This window comes from Phascolarctos cinereus, unplaced genomic scaffold, assembly GCF_003287225.1.
Source record: "Phascolarctos cinereus isolate Bilbo 61053 unplaced genomic scaffold, phaCin_HiC Scaffold_5;HRSCAF=322, whole genome shotgun sequence".
NCBI classification, from domain to species: Eukaryota; Metazoa; Chordata; class Mammalia; order Diprotodontia; family Phascolarctidae; genus Phascolarctos; species Phascolarctos cinereus.
Genome location: NW_027555958.1, coordinates 466,368,111 through 466,390,573, shown reverse-complemented (window position 1 = coordinate 466,390,573; position 22,463 = coordinate 466,368,111). Strand labels below are relative to the sequence as shown.

General features: G+C 45.9%; 1 protein-coding gene across 6 annotated transcripts in view; it reads right to left on the bottom strand.

Annotated features, from left to right (window-relative positions):
* Positions 1–946: 946 nt before the first annotated feature.
* AK4 (adenylate kinase 4) overlaps positions 947–22,463 on the bottom strand; it is a 90,565-nt gene continuing 69,048 nt past the window's right edge. For 5 of the 6 annotated variants that reach the window (XM_020993111.1, XM_020993112.2, XM_078156690.1 and 2 more), the window contains 3 exons: positions 8,585–8,757; positions 5,203–5,321; positions 2,797–2,968 (listed from right to left, as the gene is read on the bottom strand). In XM_020993111.1, coding sequence (XP_020848770.1) covers positions 2,857–2,968; positions 5,203–5,321; positions 8,585–8,757 — 404 coding nt within the window. In that variant the 3' untranslated portion in view covers positions 2,797–2,856. Of the gene's footprint in view, positions 1,398–2,796; positions 2,969–5,202; positions 5,322–8,584; positions 8,758–22,463 lie in introns of those variants that run through there. The other variant, XM_020993108.2, reaches the window with a different exon arrangement.

Here is a 22,463-nt window from a genome sequence, read left to right as displayed (position 1 = left end):
CAGAGGCTGAACAGCCCTAGTCAGGGATGGTGACAAGAGAGACGGGAGATAGACCAAACAAAGTGACATCCCTTCTCATACAGATTTCCGTGGAGGTAATATACTCAGGATAAATGCAATGAAAAATAAAATCTTTCAATTACAACATCCAAATGCTGAAGCTTGTGTTCTTCTCTTGAAAGAGAATCATCTCAATCCTTCACAACCCCCTAGTAAAAGCATTTACTAGGTACCTACCAGGTAACAAGCACACAGAAAGTGCCGGGCAGACAGACAAAAGGTAACCTGCAAGCTCTTGCCCCAAATGAGTTTATCATCATTAAAAGCTAACACCCATGTCTGCCTTATAGTGTGTTCTTTGATCCACACAACCACCCTGGGATATAGGTACTATTGTCTCCATTTCAGAGACAAGGAAACTGCGGCTGCAGGAGGCTCTTTCATTCTAACACAGACATCTAGCTTCACAGATAAGCAGACCCAGGCAGACACAAAGTAAATGCCCTGTGATGGGAGGCAGCCCATGCAAATGAGTTACAGGTTAGATAAGTCATCAGGCTGCAGAAAGGTATAACCGAGATCAGGAAAGGTCACATCAAAGAGGTGGCCTTGGAAGGGAGCTAGGGGTTCCAAAAGGAAAAGATGGGAAAGCACGGAAGGATGTCTTGTGCAAAGGCGTGGAGGTGGGAGATGACAGTCACCTATGAAACACACATGAAGCATTTGGCAAACCTAAAAGCCCGACATAGAATCGCTATTATTACTGTTGCTGCCATGTGGTGTTCTGCCATTTCTATATAAATACCAGCTGTTTTGCCATGTTCCCTGACTTTTCCCTCACTAGCATGAGGAGTAGCTAATACACCTGGTTCCCAGCTGGAGCTCTCTCCCGTCCTTCAGACAGTCTTCCTCCCCTAGGACTGCTAAGTCAACATGATACAATGACCACATTCCAGAAGCCCACACAGGGCATTTTAATCACACAAATCAGAAAAATGAACATTCCCTTTACATTGCCACCCACCCACTCACCCAATAAAACAGTAGAAAACTTGGCTCCCCATCAAGACAGCCAGAAGGAAACACAACTAACATATTCCATCAGGAGGGCAGAGCGAAGGAAAGACAGTTTGGCGAGAAGCTGAGTGGGTCATTTTTTTAATGTATAGAATCTCCAGTTCAGTGATGCTAAGACACCAAATGAAAGGGGTGTGGCTGAGATGTCAAGGAACGCTTCACTGAGTAGATGATGCATTTCAGCTTCGCCAACAGAAGCTCTGAGATCAGCTCCTCTTCCCATCAGCATGCAGGGCTCCATGGGGGGAGGGGTCCTTTGCAGAAACACTAGCAGAAACACTAGCAGAGAATCTCCTCCCAGGCATGGGCAGAGGACGCTCCTGAGGTGTAAGGCAGAAGGAATCAATGGCATTTTCTAGATTTTCCAGAGGAAAATCAGGATCGGGGCCTAACCCTGTGGGACCCTTTTCCCCAAGCCCACATGGAAGCCCTCTATCCTGGAGTAGCAAAGCTGTCCTGCTCGGTGGTCTAGACACAGCGAGGGCACAGGGTTTCTTCCAGTGTCTTTTCAATATGCTACAGGCCTCTCTATCTCCCAGTCCTTGGCACTAACATTTAGCAGCATCTTTTGAATGTGGTTTATTCCGAACAATAACTAAAGCGTCCTTTTACTCAACTGGGATCCAAAATTTAGAGCTGGAAAGAGACCTCAGAGATCATCTCATCTGACCCCCTCATTTTACAAATGAGGAAACAGAGGCAGAGAGAGGTTAAGGGACTTGCCCAGGGTCATACAGCCAGGAAGTATGTATCTGCAGGAAGGGGTTTTGAACTCAGATCTTCCTCACTCTAAGGCCAGCGCCCTATCCGCTATACCAGACTACCTCTAGTGAAGTACCCACAAGTTTTTTAAACTGCTTGAGTATTTGAGATGTGGTCTTCAGCACCTTGAGATGATGTGGGGGTACTCTATGTGAGATGCTGAGGGGCCTAGCCTTCCACGAAAGGAATGGGGCTGTGTGCCACAGGGGAAACTCAAATCTGGAATTTAAGGTTCTCACATACAACTCAGTCCCTGGCGTTTGAATGGAGTCTATTCATTCCATCCTAAGCGGACGTCAGGAGGTGTCCAAGGGATAGCCTTCTCCACTATTAGCTATGGGCATCTTGGGAAAGGGGAGGCTGAGTAGCAACGGAAGAAGGGGGTCCTTACACCTTTCTCCTCAGAGGGCATGAAAAAAATCTTCTGGTGCTAGAGGAGGAGGAGATAGCATTCACACCCCAAAGGAAGAAAAGGAAAGCGGACATCAACCAGAATCCCAGAGAACTCTCTGGCAGACTCAATGGGAATGGCTGGCTTTGGCTACAAGGGTGAAGACAGAGGCGGAGCTTCTGTGATCCAGACGGGGCCACCATCCTTGGAGGCCTCTAGTCCTCAGGCTCTGTGGCTTGGCAGCCCTGTGGGGCACCATCCCACCACTACCCCTCACTACCTCCCAGAGGATGCCATAATGGAAAACCACATGCCCATTCCAAATGAGTTACAGGTTAGATAAGTCATCCAGGACTTGGTGCCTAGACAGCCTGCGCTCATTGAGGGGGTCAAGACAAATGTCGAGTATTTTTTAAAGCCTTTTGAGACTTCCTTCCTAAGTGGAAGAGGGCCCTGTTTTTTGGTCACCTCTCTGTACAGATTCATTTTGACATCCCCTCCCTGGGATACCCAAGGAAGGCGCTTCAAGTGATCTCGATTAGCTTCTAATTTGAACACAGCACCGATACCACACACACAATTTAATGAACAAGCACGTCCTCCCATTCTTCCATGCTACAGGCCCGTCAGGCCGTCTTCACTCCAACAGACGCCATCTTGTTGGAAAACAGCGAGTAAACATACGGCCAGATTTTGTTGGTCTCCGTCCCGGAGAAGGAGTGGAGGATACCCCGGGTCCTGAAAGACAGGTGCACAACAGAACAAAGGCACATTCAGGTTTTCTTCCAAAAATGATACTCTTCCACCTTCCTCCTTTGGCTGAAGGAGCGGAGGGCTATGGGTAAGAAATGCTGATGCGTGATGAGTTTGCTTGGTTTCCCTGAACTGTTTCGGGGGGTTAACAATTTGTTCCAAGGTCAGGCTCTCTAGGAAGGGGAGGGGAGGATGTATTTGATACAAAAATAAGAAGCACAAAGACATTTAGAAAAGAAAATGACGTTACTGTACAGCTCAGGTCATCAGGATAGAAAAACCCAACACATACAAGGCCGCCATGTTGGCCAAGCATCCTTTAAGGTCAACTCAATTAAATTCAGTGAGAGGTACTGAGTTTTTACTACATGGCAGGCACTGTGCTGGGTGCTGCAGAAACAAAACCAACCGTCCCTTCTTGCCTTCGTGTGTCTGTTCATTCATTCAACAACCAAGTCTCAATCGCGGTGCATTTGTTAAATACCACTTCTGAGCCAGGCACTGGATAGAAAGACAATAGCAAAGCAGTTCCTGAATCCAAGGGGCTTCCATTACAGACCTGGGTTCAAATCCTGAGCAACCTGATCACAAGTGAGGCATTTGACCTCTGAGGGTCTTCATCTCCTCATCCGTAAAACTAGGCAAGTGATTTGGATGATTCTAAGGCCCTATGAGTCTAAGTAAATACCAAGGAGAGGTCAGGGGAGAGAGATTTCACTGATGTACATGGAAAGCCCCAGATAAGGAAGCGGCCCCCAAATCCAGAGCCTTCTAGAAAGCCCCAGAGTGAGGCGCTAATATGACCTCAGACGGTAGTTTATCTTTATTTCACTCCCTAAAGACACACGGATTCCAGAAGTCCATTCTCCCTACTTAACTGAGACCCTAAACAGGAAGCAGCCAGATACGGGAGGAGAGCATGCCCCTGTCACTTCATCATTTTAGGGCCTTGGGAATTTTCCCCATTTATAAAATGAGGTGGTTGGAGAGCAGCTTTCAAAGATGCCTTGATTCTATGACTCTAAGAATGGAGAACTGGAGGATGGCTTGAAATCAACTATCCCTGTCGCTTAAAAAGAAAAGCGAAACAAGCCTAGTCTTTTAACCTTGGATAAGACAGAATTCATGGTGACAATGATAAAAAAAGAAGCTCAAAAAAAGAGCTATTGCTGTTTTTCAGTCATGTCTGACTCTTCGTGACCCCATTTGGGGTTTTCTTGGCAGAGACAGTTGAGTGGTTTGCCATTTCCTTCTCCAGATCATTTTACAGATGAGGAAATTAAGGCAAAGAGGGTTAAATGACTTGCCCAAGGTCACAATGCTAGTAAGCGTCTGAGGCCAGATTTGAACTCGGGGAGATGACTCTTCCTGACTCCAGGCCCAGTGCTCTGTGCACTATGGCGCCACCTAGCTACCAGCTCAACAGCTAGCCTGTTCTTTGATTTAACCCTTTCAACTACACAAGGTTTTGAATACTTTGAATTAAAAAGAAAGATGCAGGTTTGTAGTGATCAGGATTAGGAGAAAGGAGAGCCAGAAGTTAATATAAAGTTAATTTATTTATTTTATCTGTTTATCTTCATTTGTATTTTAATTCTGGACTTTAAGAAGCTGAAAGGGAATATGGCAAAAGAGCCAGACGTCTGAACTTGCAGTCACGAAAGCCCCAGATTCGAATTCTACCTCTAACACTTACAAACCAGTGACCTTGGATAAGTCCGATGTCTCTGAGCCTCGGTATCCTCACCTGTAGAAATTCACACCTCCATCCCCATTTGTGGCACCAACCTACTGTCTGGTCTAACTCTCCCTCCCGTTTCTCACGTGAGGAAACCGAGGACCAAAGAGGTTAAGTGATATGCCCAAGAACACTAAGGCAGGAAGAGTAGCCAAGTCGAGACCGGAATTCAGGTTCCCTCACTCTAAACCCACTGCCTCCGAGAAGAAAACTAAATGAATGTCAGTTGTTATTATTATCATCATCATTATCGTCATTATTATTGTCAGTTTCCAATTCCCTGCCAGGCAACTCAATTCAGTAAAAATCAGTGAAGTGCCTCCTGCGTTCCAGGCACATAGTAAGCACCAGGTAAGGCACTGATCAGCTTCTCAGGCACATCCCGGGCTGGGGGGCAGCTCTGACTTGCAGCTTCGCTGATCTGACCCAGAGTTCACTCCTCCTGAGAGGAGATGGGGATGCTGAGAACAGAAACACTCACTTGTATAATTCTATAACAGGCTTTGCAACCTCCTTGTACTGTCTCAGCTTGGCAGCAACAGCCTCGGGTTTATCATCTTCTTGTTGGATCAAAGGCTCACCAGTGACGTCATCAACTCCCTGGAAATGCAGGAAAAAGCAGGTTAAAGAGGCCCGGCTTCTACCTGTGCATCCATGACTTTGGCATCACATTCTACAAGCACCCACTGAAGAGAGCACTTAGGCCCGGGAAGTAAAGGGAGGCAGGAGGGCAACTTTGCACTGAGTGCCAATCACATCCCAATACAAAGACAAAAACAAAACAAGCCTTGCCCTCAAGGAACTTACATTCTACTGGTGGAAAACAGTGAAGCCAGATGGGCTTTGTCATATGAAGACCGAAAACAGAAGAAAGAACTGGGGATGTTAAACTACGGAAGGAGAGCTTGGGAGGGCATGGGTGGGCACAAAATGAGAGCTGTCTTTCAGGACTGCCAACAGGAAGAGGGACGTGCTTGGCCCCAGCAGCAGAACTGGGAGCAATGAGTATACAGAGGAGATTTAGGCTGGCCAACGTGGTGGCCCCTGGAACTGTCCCAAGGTGTGATGCTGCCTCAGGAGAGGGCAGGTTTGCCCTCCGCAGACGTCTTCAAGCCCAGGCTGGGTGGCCACTCACTAGGGATGCTGCATTGTTTTTTCTGTAACTCGGTGTATCCAAAACCTTCCAAAACTGGAAGAATTAAAAAAATCACTCACTTATTCTTCTGTCACCGGTGACACACTGAGTGGAGTGTTGGACTTGAAGGTAGGAAGATTTGAGTGTGAATCCTACCTCGGGCACCCATACACCATCTTTCTGCTTAGCAAAAACTTCATCTTTGTCTCCTAGTGTATTTCTAAAAAATGTCAGGATTAATACGATTCCATTTTCCAAAAGTGTGCGCTGTTTCTGGTCACTGGACAAGGATTTCACACGGAGAATATAACAGCAACAATAACAACAATAGAAAAAAATAGCTAGCATTTTTACAGTGCCTACTACAGGCCAGGCACCGGGCTAGGCACTTTACAGATATGATCTCATTTGATCCTCACAACCACCCTGGGAGGTGGATACAATATTACCCCCATTTTAAAGTTGAGGAAACTGAGACAAATAGTAGTTAAATGACCTGCCCAAAGCCATATAGCTACTAAGTGTCTGAGGCCAGATTTGAACTCAAGTTTTTCTGACTCCAGGTCTAGTGTTCTATCCACTGTACTACCCAGCTGCCAAAGGCTAGATTCCCATTTATAATATTTTTTTTATTATTAATATTTTATATTTAATCCTAAAATCTGCACAATTCTTTGTACCCTATTCCCCCCCCTTCCCCTACTGATATTGCTGAAGAGGAAGGGGGGCTTGAAGGACCAGGGGCCATTTTATATTTAGTTCAGTTTTTTGGGTCACCATGGCCAAATAATTCACCAGCAAGTGACGGATCCTCCTTGTCTGCTGCCTGGGCTACCTTCAGAGCCTCCCCAGCATAAAAGAGCCCCCCTGAGCTCCACTGGCAGAGGCCAGGAGGAAATCACAGAGTAGCACTTTACAGAGGAAAAGGCATTTAAAATCAATTTTAAGAAATATTCCTGCCCCCTCCCCCATCTCCGACACTGACCAAGAAAAGATAGAGCTCTCCTTGATTCCTCGACGCTGGGCAAAAATTCTGGGAGCACTTCCATATAATACCAGGCCAACCAGCAAGAGAAAATCCAATTCAGTGCTTTTGGTAATTGAATAAAAAATCAGATCCATAAATACTCTCAGCAGTGAGCTGTCATTTTGAGAAATATGAGGACATTCTGAGTTGGACAGCAGAGGTCTGTCGTCAAAAGGTTACAGACGAGCTGGTGATGAAACCATTCTTAACTGCCCACCGAGATGAAGCTTTGGTCTTCCACATCAGTGACAAAGAAAGACGCAAGTCTTGAGGATGCTGGAATTCTCCTTTCAGCCTTGAAGTCTTAATCTTTCAGGAGGGAACAGAGCAGACTGTGCCCAGAAGACCGAGGCAGCAGACAGGAGACGATCAGGGCATGCCTGGATATTTCAGAGATAGAATCAGCTGTGGTCAGCGAAAAGAGACCAGCCACGGTGTGGGGCGAGGAGAGGAAACCGTGAATGACCAGAAAGAAGAAAAGAGAAATGGAATCAAGGAGGCCTCTTAGGAGACACGGCCACTCGAACTTTGACACGAGAGAAAAACCAATTTACAGATGACTCCTGTCTGGCAGGGCCCAGCCCGCGAGCTATACAAGGCAGTAGTGAAACAGAAGGGAAATAATCCCTAAAAACACTCAAGTTTAGGGAGAATCGTGAGCTGGCCAATGAAAGGAAATCTAAGAATAAAGACCACAGAAAAGAAACTCAACAAGGTTACAAATGTTACCATGGAAATAAAACATGCTAAAAATTAGGCCAATAAGACTGAAAAGGACTCCAAAAAGAAGAATGGCCGTGTTAAATAACAATAATTATACTTTGGCAAAGGGAGAACAAGAAAGAGAGAGAGAGAGACAAAGAGAGAGGAAGAGACAGACGAACAGAGGGACACACACAGAGGCAGAGAGGAGGAGAAGGAGAGAGCGCCAAAAGGGACACGGGAGCAAAGGGGGGAAATGTTTTATCCCGTGTCTTGTTCAGGAATTCCAGGCCATGGCCGACTCTTCATGACCTCACTTGGGTTTGGGTTTTTTTGCAAAGATCCTGGAGTAGTTTGCCATTTCCTCCTCTAACCCTTTTTACAAATGAGGAAACTGAGGCAAACAAGGTGAAGTGACTTGCCCAGGCTCCCACAGCTAGTAAGAGTCTGAGGCCAGATTTGAACTCAGGAAGATGAGTCTTTCTGACTCTAGGCCTGGTGCTCCGTGCACTATGGCAGCCCTGGCTGCCCCTCTCTTAGGTCTTACTTTTACCCCATTACAATTTCAAAGCAGCTCAGTGTACCAAGTGGCATTCTAATCAATCAATAAACACGAAGTGCCTGTTTCACACCAGCTGCTGTGCTAAGCGTTGTGGATATGAAAAGAGGCAAGAGAAAGTCCTTGCCCACAAGGGGCTTACAATCGAACCATCTAACTAGTGTTTCAAGAGACAGACGCCAGGTCAGGCTAAATCGCAGCTACTTGGAAGAATCTCTTAGGAAGCAATGAGGCACCATGTTAAAAGGAGACCCTAGAATCAGGAAGACCTGGGTCGGACACCTACGTGACCTTGACCTGCCTTGACGTTCAGTTTCTTCATCTGTGAAATGAGAGGTGTAGACCAGGCGGCCCACTTACCTGCTTCCCACGGCCTCAGTTTCCTCTTCTGTAAAATGATCCCCTGAAGCCCACAGACAGCCAGCACCCGCCTCCCTCACCTGTACTTGAGGGGGGTTGAATTCCTGGTTGTAGACCCTCCCGCTGGAAGGATGAATCCACCGCCGGCTGAGGCGGTCTTTGAGCGTTTCAAATGGAATGTTCAAGCTGATCACGAGGTCCGGCTGACAGATTTGGTCCAGGGCTTCAGCCTGTGTTAACGTCCGAGGAAAGCCTAAACCGAAAGAGAGAGAATAAGTATTTATCTAGTGCTTACAACGTGCCAGGCACTGTGCTAAGTGGGCATTTGCAAATACCGCACTCAATCCTCATACCTGCAAAGTAAATGCTATTATTATCCCCATTTCACAGATGAGGAAACCGAGGCAGGCAGAAGGGAAATGACTTGCCTAGGTCATAGCAAATGTCTGCGACTACATTTGAACTCAGGTCCTCTCAAACTTCAGGCCCAGCACTTTGTGCGCTATGGAGCCACCCCCAGCCGCCTCTTAGAAAACAAGGCATAAGAGCTTTGCGCCACTGTGGAGAGAGCCGGGAGGTCAGACACTGCCCACAAAAGCAGCCAGGAAACTCAGAGGCAAACGTGCCGTGTCCAGAGCTGAAAGGCCCCATCGCCAGCTCTGCCTGCGGCTACCTGAGACAAATCACACAATCCTTCGGGCTTTAGTTTCCTCCTGAATAAAATCGGGGGAGACAAGACGCCCTCTAAGACCCGTTTCAGTTCTAAGTCCGTAAATGACTAAGGTGAGAAAGGGAATGGAGAGAGCACCAGGTTCAAATCCTGTCTCAGACACTTACTAGCTGTATGACCCTGGACAAGTGACCTAACCTCTGCCTCAGTTTCCTCATCTGTGAAACGGGGATAATCACAGAGCCTACCTCCCAGGGTTGCTGCAAAGTGCTTAGCACAGTGTCTGGAACATAGCTAGCACTACACAAGTATTAGCTATTATTACTACTACTCCTATTATCCAATTGTTAATAATTACATATAATTAATAATACTTTATTAATCAATCTTAATCTTGATGATCATGATTTTAGTCCAAATTACACCTAAGTGGGAATACCTTCAACTCTTCTACAAATGGCTTCCTGGCTTCATGAACAGCAGACTAGACTTGGAGTAAGGAGTCCGAGTTCAAGTCCTGCTCTACTCTGGCTGTTTCTTCACTTTTCTGTGCCTTAGTTCCCTCACTGATAAATCTGGATTTGAAGTCCTCTACGATCCCTCCCGGCTCTACATCGATGATCTTATGATTTTGAATGCAGGAGCCCACTTCTCTTCTAGGGAATGGGACTGTTGGACGGCATAACCCCACATCCAGCAGACGGCTGGCTCTTGGCAACTTCTACTGGCTGTGCAGGGCTCGGCCTTCTCGGGCAGGTAGAACCAGCTTCTCCCTCTTCCACATGACAGTTGTGCCAATACCCACAGGCAGCCATGGACTCGAGTCAAGACAAACAGCCCTGCTTCCCTGGACGATTCTTCAGTGCCCCCTCCTCCCCGCCAGCACCTCTCTATCAGGAGGTGGACATGTGCCACTGCTGGTTCACTGATCCACGTTCTAAAGACTTTCAACGTGATGGCCACTGTTTAAATCGTTCGTTCTTAACCTTAGTGCCTTCCCTCTGAGATTACCTCCAGTTTTTCTTGTCTAAGGCTTGTCTGTGGAAGCAGCTAGCTGGCAAAGTGGGTAGAGTGCTGGTCCTGGAAACATGAAGACCTAAGCTCAAATCCAGCCCCTGATATTTACTAGCTTTGTGACCATGGGCAAGTCACTCCACTCCTGTTTGCCTAAAAAGCCCCTCCAGCACCACTGCTTTGTTGTGGAGGAGGGGCTCCTACAGCTCATGAAACTATGAGCTATGCCATCCTGGGTTACCCACGATGGACAGGTCAGAGTGGAGACGGCACTGACACTCTCCCCCCAAAAAAGGTTATTCTGCAGAGAAGGAAACAGCAAACCACTCCAGTATCTTTGCCAAGAAAATCCCATGGAAAAAATAATCCACAGGGTCACAAAGAGTTGGACATGACTGAGCAACAAGATGGCTTGTTTGTAGAGTCGTTTGCATGCCCCCCAGTAGACTGAACTGCTTGGGGGCAGGAACTGCTTGTTCGTTTTCAGCCCTTCTTTGCACCCTCAGGGCTTAGCACAGTGCCTGACACCTAACAGAGGCTGACTGACTCCTGGTCCTGCTCGCTTCACCTCTTCATCTATTCATCCAAACCTTCCAGAATTTCTGTGAAACCTTCCCTTTCATCACCTCATGTGGCACAATATAAATGTCATAATTTGGTCAGCCACTCCCCAACTGATGGGCACAAGCTGAGCTTCCAATTCTTTGCCACCACAGCAAGAGTACAAAAGCGTTTTTTGTACATATAGAGCCTTTTCCTCCTTCTTTACCTCTTGGGCTGTAAGCCTAGTAGCGGTATCATCACCTTGCTGCCCTAAACAGATCAACTAATCAATCAGGAAGCAATTATTAAGTCCCAAATATGTGCCAGGCACTGTGTTAGGTGCTGGAGACACACAGATAAAAGTGAAGCATTCAGGGGAGACAACACACACACACACACACACATATTATATACACACACATATAGAGAGAGATATACATATATCTCTCTCTATATAGGTATGTTTAAAGTACAAGCAAACAGATACAAGGTGATTTGGGGAGGGCGGAGGGACATTAGCAGCCAGAGGGGATCAAGGTTCTATGGGGAGGACAGAGCTTTGGATCTTAGGTCTGAAGAAAACAAGGGGTTCAGAGAAGCGGAGTAAGGGAGGGGGGAGGACTGTTTTGGCATGGGACAGAAACCATCACCTGGTCTCCAGCCCTTCACCTTCTGAATCAGCTCTTAACAGGCACACTGCAGTTGGTAAATATCCCTCATAAAACGTGGTCCTCCTATGCCTGAACACAACAGTCCAGACAGAGAATCACAGGTTCACCCATCTGGAGTTGAAATGAAACAAAGCAACCCTCTCACTGAGGCCCAGAGAAGTAATTTGCCCCAAATCCTGTAAGTGTCAAAGGCAGGATCAGAACCCTGGTGCTGACTCCCATTTCAGCATTCCCTCTACTGTCCCAAGCTGCCCCTCTGGTCAGGGGCAGTGACATCATCACTATACATGGATTCTCATTACTACTGCCAACAGCTCACATCTATATATGATGCCAGGGTACTTTCCTCACAACTGTATGACCCTATCGATGCCAGTCACTTAACCCTTTTGTGCCTCGGTTTCCTCATCTATAAAATGTGGAGTTTGGGTTCTAAGGTCCTTTCTGGTTTAATATCTATGATCCCAAGAATTAATAGGAAATACTAACAATAGTGACCGCCAATATTTGAATAAGGCTAGGAGGCTTACAAAGCATTCTCTAACGGAGGTCTAGATGAGGAAACTGAGGCTAAGATGTCAAGTGCCTTGCCAAAGGTCACTTAGCTATTAAGTATGAGAAGTAGGATTTGAACCCAGCTTTTCCAGACTCTGACGGCAGTACCCTCTCCGCCACGTCACCATCTCTCCCTTTCCCCCATCAAGTATTATTCCTATTTTACAAAAACTGAGGGTCAGAGAAATTCAACAATTTGCCCATATCATAAGTCTAGGGAATGGCCGAGCTAGGATGCAAACCGGGCATGTTCATTCAAGGCCAGCTCCCATGCTTATTCTCTGTACTGTCATCTGACACTTTCTACAAACACAGCTCTATCTGCCTGGAATGCTGTCCCCTTCCGTGGCTCAAAAACATAACCTCTGTCTTCTAAAATTCTTATAATCCCAAGGACTAGCTCTCCTCTTCCATGAAAATGTCCTTGATCCCCTTAACAGCTAATGGTCCCTCCTTCATCTAGCTTCAAAGCTGTTTACTGTATATACCTATGAAAATATACCTATGTGCTTGTCTTGGGAATTTTGATTAAAATACTACCTGCTTTTTAAAATAGCAGACCTGGCTTCAAAATCCTTAAGTAAGTCTAGGCATAAAGGACCTTAGGAAGTATGTGTAAGGCAGAGAAATCACTGTCTAATTAACTTAAACAATAACAAGGCACATTTCTACCATACTCTAAACAAAATACCTTGCTCCCAATGACACTGTGTGGTGCTGGGATCCTCATCCCTGTTTTACAGATGAGGGAACTGAAGCGCAGAGATGCTGAGTCCTTTGCCCAGGGTCACACAGCTGAGTTGCATTGAAGTGAACTCACAACCTGATTCTGCTAAGCCATTGGACTCTCCACAGAGTGCTTTCACTATTCCAAATGAGGGAACTCTGTGCGAGGAACCCCCAAGGGTTAATGCAACGAGTAACAAATTGTTAAGCATCTGTTTTGTACCAAATACTGGGAATGCAACAGCAAAATGAAATGCTCCCTGCTCTTAAGAAGCTTACATTCTATCAATCATGGACTTCTGTCTCTTTTTTCATCCCCAGCACTTAGCATAGTGTCTGACACATAGTAGGTGCTTAATAAATGTTTATTGATTAACTATTGTGCACTTGCTGCTATGTGCCAGACACTATACTAGGTGCTGGGCTCACAGACCTAAAAATGAACAGTTCCTCCCTCAAGGGGCTTACATTCTATTAACCAATGAAGAATTCACTAAGTGCACGCTGTGTGCCAGGCACTGGGACATAGAATGGTCCGTTCACAGCTGGCCACATCCAGTCTAACCCCTTTGTTTCACAGATGAGGAAGCAGTCCCTCAGCTTACACTCCAGCAAGTGAAACTCCACGTACCTCAATTATCACCAGTCGATTCTTTCAAGGACTTTCACAATACCTAAGCCTCAGACGGCCAGAATTCTTTTAGCAATGGAATAGTATCTGTTTTCCTAAATGTGGAAGGAGAAATTTCAAGTCTCTCTTTGTCTTCAGGCAAGGTTTCCTTTAGAGTAAGAGCCTTGTGAGTGGCAGAGGAAAGGGCAGGGGCTCTCATGAGTGTTTGCCAGGCTCAGCTCTGTTTACTTTTCCACTTCATGCTTTCTGGGTGCCACCTCGGAGCTAAAATGACCAGTCATTCCATTCTGGAGGGGATCACCCAGTTTAACTTTGGGCTGGAAGCCTGTCTCCTTTCCCTTCTCCCAGCTCATCCACTTCCTAATCCAACCCCCCCCCCAATTCTCCTAATAGCGACTGTGCCCCTTGTTTATTTTGTAATATTCCTCACCCCAGGTTCCCCTGTTACCATGGAAACTAGATTCCAGCTCTATGGATACATTTCTTTAACTCACTTGAAGTCTTGTTTAGGAAACCAGCTAGAATGGGTTCTCTGGAGTGAAACTGCACAATGTGAGATCACTCATCTATGAGAACCCTTCCAGGGATGGGGAGATGTCTTCTTCCCAGGTCACCAATCAAAACGTCTTTGAATCCCAGAGTCTCAGAGCGGGAAGGGACGTCATTGGCCACTTCATCCAACTTACACCTGAGGGAGAACTCATCTGGTCAACCTCCTCAGTACGGTCATCCAGGCTCAATCTGAAGACCATACCTGAGGGAGAAGGCAGCACTTCCCTGAATCCAACTCTGGACATGACCCCAAGTCTTTACAGCTCCCCCTCCCCTCCCCAGTGGTCCTGATTTTACCCCCCAAGGACCAAGCAGAACAAATTTTCTTCCATATGGGAAGTCTACCAACAACATCATGTCCTCTCCCCTGCCCTCCTCTGGACACAATTCATCTGATCAACATCCTTCCTAAATGCGCCAGTCAACAAATCAATAAACATCTATTAAGCACCCACTGTGCACTGGGCACAGTGCTAGGCAACACGGCGCCCAGTTGTGGTCTAACCAGGACAAAACGGACAATCACCTCCCTGGTCCTTGACACTGTGCACTCATACAGCCAAAGCACTCATGCTCCTGCGGCCATACCACATAGCTACAGAGTGAATCTTCATGCCCCAAGCTGACCCAATGCCTCACAAACTACCTTCAGCACAGCAACAATGAACAGGTCTGAAAATAGTCCTATGATGCAATATGGAGAGAGACCAGAAAGTTGAGTGAGTCCCAGGCTGATGGCCAGATCTGACAAGACAGCCCACGGACACAGGGCTTCCTTGGCTTTCAACAGATTTGCTCATCCCATTCATTCATTCATCCATTCATTCAATAAGTAACTAGGGGCCAGGTGCTGGGGGCACAAATACAAAATGAAAACCAACTCTAACCTCAAGGAATTTCTATTCTGCTCTGGAGAAACAACATACCCGGAGACAAGTGAAAACACAGAAAGCAGATTTTGTGAGGTGGGGAAGGAGCCAAGAATGGCCTCAGGACAGGGGTGGGAGCGAGGGTCTCTGGAAATCTCATGCCCAGGCATGATGGAGGCAGGAGATGGCACGCTATGCACAGACTAGCTTGTCTCCCCTCCAACTCTTTTTATGTGTCAGTCCCTCTTCGTGTACCTTCTGGTCCAGCCAAAGTCTTCACATACAACATTCATTCTCCTACCTCCATGCCTTTGCCCTGGTTTGCCTCCTATGCCCGCAGTACACACTACTCTCACTTTTGCATCTTAGAATCACTAACTTCCTTCGAGACTAAGTTCAAATGCTGTCTCTGACATGAGATGTTTTCTGATCAACCTGCTCCCCCATGACACACATACTCTATCTCTCTCCCTCTCCAAATGAATAGATACGCATATATGTATATATACACATATATACATGCACATGTATATAAATATATATATACGTGTGTATATAAATATATATACATGTATATGTGTATAAATATATATATGTATATGTGTATAAATACATATATAGTATGTGTGTGTGTATATAAATACACACACACACACACACACACATACACACACACATTATATATATGTAGTATATGCCCCATATGCACACATTGTCTCCCCTTGGAGAAAGCAAGCTCTTTGGGGACATGAATTGTCTTTGTCTTTCTTCGTAAGTCTAGCTCACGACACAGTGTCTGCCACACATAAGGCCTTCAATCCTGAAAGACAGAAACACAATTCGAGTGATGCAGAATACCACGGAATCATGGAATAAGGCTAAAAAATCTAAATTGGAAACAGGTTGTGAAAGGCTTTCAGTGTCACTGAAGAGAAGTCCCATTTTTACCCTTAAGGTAACAGGGAGCCACTGAGGACTGATCTGGGCTCTCTTTAGCTCTTGGCTTTTTTTCCTCCATATCCCAGACCCTGAATGGGATCCTCTGCTCTCAGGAATACAACCTTTGAAACCTCCTCGTAGCCAAAATCACTAAATAATTAACACTTAAATCAACACAAAGTTGCTGAATTGCATGCCATCTTTGACCCCACTCTCCCCTTCAGCATCTAATCTTTTACCAAGAAAGAGCTGTGTACCATAGCCAGCCCCTCACTGGTTCTCCCATGGGTCCCCCTCCCCTAATTCCCAATGCTGCCATTCTATTTTTGGGTCCTTACCATCTCTCATCTGGGCTACTACAACCACCACCTAATAGTCTCTCTGCTTCCAGTGACCTTGGTGGTTTACTGTGCTTGCAAAAAGCAGTGGCTATGGAATCAGAGGTAATGGGTTCGAATCCTACTTATGATTATGTGGGACTGTGAGGAAGTCACTTCACCCCAGGGCCTCAGTTTCCTTATCAGCAAAATGAAGGGGGGTGGGTTACTTGGCCTCTGAGATGCCTTCTAACTCTCAATCTAAACCTTAATACTCTCTATAAATGATGCTTCTCTTTACTAGTAAGCAAGTGATGTTTAGGACAATATCTCATCACCAACTCAAATTCGATAGTACTCCTTCCAGGCAAATCCAGTCATTATCTTGTTTATGGAATCCCTGCTCAAGGCACAGCCACTTCCTCCAAGGCGCCATCTACCGTCTTCCCAGATGGAAATGATTTCTCCCTTATTTCTCCAATATTAGATTATAAGCTTCTCGAGGGCAGGTTTTTTCTCTTGCCTCTTTTTACATCTCTAGAGCTTATCAGCCCAGTGCCTGGCACATAGCAGGCACTTAATAAATGTCCGCTGATTGACTGATCTCATCTCTCTGTAACCCTTTGTATTCCCATCAGGCACGTACCACAGTCTGTCCTATACAGATATTCTATCCTACATGCCTCTGCTCATCTCTTCTCCCCCTACGCAGCACCACGCCATGGGCACAGCACTGGTCTTCAGAGTCAGAACACTTACATACAAGACTAACTCTTCCGCTTAACTGGTGTGTGACTTCAAGCAAGTCACCTCACCTTTTCCAGGACCTAGTTTTTTTCACAAAGAGGTGGACACCACTGAAATGACTGAACAACAACAAATGTGCCAAGCACTGTGCTGGGCAGACAAAGATAAATATAAAGAACGTCCTGCCCTCATAGGCTTCCATTGGACCAGGGGGCAGAAAGAGCAACATAGAAGCCAGTAAGGAAAGACAGAGCATATACTACTTAATGTGAAGTAATTGAGAGAGTGGAGGGAGGGAGGGAGGGAGGGAGGGAGAAGGCAAGGGAGACTCCCCCTCCTAATTGGGAGAATGATCTCAGGTTGTGTGGTGCCCAGGTGGGCTCTAAAGTAAATGTCAGAGTTGACATGGATACCTTGATGTTGTGACTCTGGGAGCAGTAGGTTAAGGTCAAATCTCAATTTTACTGAATTCAGCAAAATTACATTTTTAACCCTAAATTCCAAGTTTTGAAGACATGAACTTGGATGAGAAGGGGTGAATGATCATGAGAATTGTGGCTATGGAAGATGTAACGGAGAATAAAGAGAACCATTCCAAGGAGAGTGGGAAGGGTCATCGCAGTAGGACAGTGCCATGATCAGCCACCATGCTGAGGCCTCAAATCCCAATGGATCTCAGTACTCTGCCCATACTAGGGACTCGATCCACGTGTGAGTGCACTGTTGAACTCTGGGCGCATGTACACACAGCGAGTACGTGTCAGACAGAGAATTCAAACCCAAATCTTTCCTCACTCCCAAAGCCAGCCTTGTGTGCCAGGCTAAGGAGTTTAAGGCTTAAGTTGGTAAATGCTGGGAATCCACCACCCAGGGCCTGACCATGTCAGGGACATGATCAGGCCTGTACAACAGTAGGAAGATTAATCTGACAACTGTGCCTAGCATGGCTTGGGATCCTAGAGCTATATACATAGGTCATATTTAAGAAAATCACAATGACCTGTCATCTGAAGGCAGCAGGGAAAGTGTATTTGCTGGGGGTGAAGAGTGAGATGGGGAAATTCTTTGGTGGGCTTCCATTAATCAAGAATGGCATTAAGGGAGGCTTTTAAGAGCTCCTTGAATAAAGATGGGAGAATTTTGGTTGAGCTGCCTGTCTGGTGAGGACACAGCCCTAAGGCAGAATTAGGACTCATTCATTAAATCCAGCAAGCATTTAAAACCACCTGCCAAAAGTTGCCAAACTCGTGAGTGCTAGGTGATACATCAGAAGATAAGGCCCAGGGCCTGTAATTAAGGAGCTTCAAAGTATTATAAATCTCTGCTCTATCCTTCTCTTCACAGTAATATGGAGAGTAAAGAAGTGCAGGTATTCTTATTTTATAGAAAAAAAAAGTTAGACATGGTTGAAAAGTGACTGAACAACAACAAAATTCTAAGACAAAGAAGGCGGCAGCCCTGTCGTACTGAGACCCAGTCTGGCCACGTCTGGAATATTCTTCTAAGGATACTGACAAGACACAAAAGGAGCCATAATGGAGCCTGGAAGCCGTCTTATTAAAGAAATACTGGGGGAAAACAGAAAGGAGGAAAGGCTGCTTAATCTGGAGAAGAGCAGACCCAAGGAGGGCATGATAACCGTTTTCAAGTATCTGAACAGTGTCACATGGTAGAGGAATGAGCCTTATTCTACAAAGAAATACAATCAATATACAGAAGTTACAAGTTCATTTTGAGTCAATTGCTAACATCCTTTTTAATTGTGACTTTTTCTGTCCAAAAGTCGTTCTCCTTGCCCAAGAAAACAAAAGCAAAACATCAGCTGGCTAAGTTCTACCTTCTCTCTAGCTTTTCTTATCAATGTTACCCTCCCCCACAGCAGCCCTACCCAGTCTTCTGATTCTCCTCTCTACCACAGCTTGAAAATGTTTGTTGTCCTTAGCTTCCCACCCCAGCATCAGCTCAATTCAAATTTCAGCATGCCCTGCCTTCAGCTTGCAACACAAGCTGTGACCCATGCTATGGTCTTGTATTCATCCCCTGCCGTTTGTCTTTTGTTTTTTGGTATCGATAGCACCTAGGACAGTGCCTATCATACAGTGATCACTTAGCAAAAGCTCATCTGATTGATGGTCCTTGTTTCCATCTTCCACATGTATCTTTTCAAAATTACACCTCGGTGGGCAGGTTCCCTATGTATCTGCATCGGTTTCTGTAAACAACTCCCCTCTTTCTTTATGAATTATTAAGGCAATCCAGACATGTGTAGCTCATTGGATCACAGGCTCATGTGGTCAGAGCCATTAAGGATCTTAAAAGGCATCGAGTCCAAACTCTTCATCTTACAGATGAGGAAACTGAGACACAGAGCGATTAAGAGCCTTGTCCTGGATCGCATGGCTAGTGAGTCTCTGAGAAGGACTGGCATTCACATCCCTCACTACTCCATCACATCTCTGTAGCATTTCCTAAGGGAATCATGGGAGGTGGATATCCCCACCGCAGGAATGGTGGGGGTGGAAGCAGGGAGAATCAACATGTATAATGGAATATATGTATAGTGGAATGACGAGGAGCTCAGTTTGGACAAAAAACAACAAAAACAAAAAACAAAAAAAGTCCAAATTAAAGGGAGAAGAAAATTAAGGATAAAAAGGTAAGTTAGAAACATACCATGAAGGGCCTTGAATGTCAGCCAGACAAAATGCAATTAAGTGCCTGCTATGTGTCAGGCACTGTGCTAAGTGCTGGAGATACAAAGAAAAGCAAAAGGCAATCCCTGATCTCAAGGAACTCTGACTCTAATGAGGAAGACAATATACAAATGAGCTATATACGTGATATATAGGAAACAGCCAACAGAGGGAAAGTACCAGAATGGAGAGGGATTGGGAAAGCCTTCCCGTAGAAGGTGGGATTTAAGCTGGGACTTCAGGGAATCGGGGAGGTAGAGAGGAGAAAGTAAAGCATTCCAGGTACGGAGGACAGAAGCAGGAAGCTGCCTGAAGGTGTGAGTGAGAAGACTGGCAAGACGACCAGATGGCCAACAGGGAGTTGGTCCAGGAAGAAGATGACAATCTAGTAGTTTTCTGCATAGAAATGATCGATAAAAACATGAGAGTGGATGAGACCCCAAAGGGAATGCAGATGGCCAAGAATAAGAATCTACTGGTTGAAGAGGAAGAAGAGTCAATAAGGGAAGAGAGAACTAAAAAAAAAAATAAGGAAGAAGAAAATTCACTATCAAAGGAAGTCAACAGCGAGTGATGGCGCTCGACAGCGGCTGATGCCGCAGAGCAGCCCTAAAGAATGAAGGCTGAAAAAGAAGATCAAATTAATCACACACGGCATGACCTCAACGTCTTGCCATCACCTCCTACGTAAAAATGAGGAGAGCCACAACTTCTCTGTCTTCAAGAAGGAGCTGAAGCAGATGGCTGGTCTTGTGCCCTTCAATCGTTTTACCAAGCAGTCAATGACCAAACACTCACGAAGTACCCTACTATGTGCCAGGTATGTGCTAAGATCTGGGGATACAAAGAAAGGCAAAAAGACAGCCCCTGCCTTCAAGGAGCTTACACTCTAAAGGGGAGAGACAATGTGCAAAGGATTCTGAGCATTCAAAACGTGTACAGTGTAAATGAAAGGTAGCCTCAGGGGGAAGGGACCAGCAGTAGGGGTGGGCAACATTGAGGGAAACCTCTCTGATCCCTAGCTCAGGGCTTGGCACTCTAAGAAATGCAGACAAGGGGGCAGCTAGGTGGCACAGTGGATAGAGTTCCAGGCTTGGAGTCAGGAGGACCCGAGTTCAAATCTGACCTCAGACACTTGACACTTCAGCTGTGAGACCCTGGGCAAATCACTTAACTCCAACTGCCCCATCAAAAAAGCAAAAAACAAACAAACAAACAAACGAGGTTCAGTCACAAAAATCACAGAATGCCAGAGTAGAAACCACCTTAGAGTTCATTCAGTCCAGTTTCTCCCCCATTTTACAGACAGGGAAACTGAGGCCCAGAGAGGTTAAATAAGTTTCATAAGGTCACATAGGTTACTAAGTACAGTGTCTAGGATTTGAACCCAGGTGCCCTAACGCCAACACCAGTGAATGGAGGGCTACACTTGAAGTCAAGAAGCACTATTCTCCAAACCCATCCCTCAAGCATGTCATAACTGTGTGATAATGGGCAAATGACTTCACATCTCTGGGACTTGGTTTCCTCAATCTGTCAAGTAAAGGGTTTGGGCCAGAAGACATCCTTGGTGCCTTCTAGCTGCAGATCTCTGGACTCCTCCAAGCCTCAGTCCCCTTATTTGTAAACTGAGCCTCTACTTGAGAGGCTCAGAAGAGATCCCATAAACCAAGCGCTTAGCACATTTTTAAGCGCTACTGTTATTTCTACTTAGAAGCATCTCACAAATGCAAAAACCCCTAGTCTGGGCACCAGGTGATACAGTGGAAAGATCAATGAATCCAGGGCCAGGAAGGCCTGAGTTCAATCACTTCATCTCTGCTTCAGATCCCTCACCTGTGAAATTGGGGTAATAATAGTACCTCCCTCCACTCATGGTATGAGGATCAAATGAGCTAAGGTTGATAAATCGCTCTTAAACCTCTGTATTTTTATAGCTCCCTACTTTGATCACTTCTGCATGCTAAAAACTCCATAACTAAAGGTTCCACAAAAACAAGGGATAACGGCACAGTCATTTTCCCATGGTTTATTTTCAATCCACATGTGGGAGAGACACAGGCAGGGGAGAGTGAGGCCAGAGCCCACACTACTTGAGAGTTTCTAAAATGAGAGTTTTATAACCAGCTCTATGCTAAAGGAACAGATGCAGGGTAGACTCCTACCCTCCCCCACCTGCTATGTTCATAATTTTCCTAAAGCTATGGGTCCCCCTCAAGGATATCTATCTATCTACCTACCTACCTATCCATCATCCACCTATCAATCTAGATATTTATCATCTATCATCTACCTATCTAATCTAGATATCTATCATCTATCAGTCTAGATATCTATTAGATATCTATCAACCAATGTAGATATTGATTTAAATTGCTGTTCAGTCATTTCAATCATGTCCAGCTCTTTTCGACCTTGTTTCTTGGCAAAGATACTGGAGTGGCTTGCCATTTCCTTCTCCAGCTCATTTTACAGATAAGGAAACTGAGGCAAACAGGGTGAAGTGACTTGCCTAGGGTCACATAAGCTAGGAAGTATCTGAGGCCATACAGGATGAGTCTTCCTGAATCCAAACCACTGTGCTGCCTAGACGCCCCACCAATCTACACAGACGTAGATAAAACCAGCAAGGCCAGGTAGAGATTCACTCAGGTACATCCCCAACTCTGGCAGCTGACACATCAAATCATTTGGCACAGAACGGGTCATTTTAAACCGCAGGCTAAACAGCACAGAGATGCCCCCCACAGGTGGCCCCTGCCCACCTTCTACAGCCCCTCCCAGGCTCGCCAAGGACCCAGGTCCAGCCTTGACATCCCAGAATCGATCACGTGCCTCGCAGGATTCCAGGAGCCGGTCAGGGCACCTCAGCTGGGGCACAGTCTGAATTTCTGGTGTATCTTGCTCTGCTCCACTGTTTTCTGAGTCCAGAAAGAAGCTGGGGTGGGAGGTTTTCTCCCCTCCCTTCAGATGCCCTCACAAAGACCTTGACAAGGACTGCTTAGAAATGCTTTTCAGAGGAAGAATCTCGA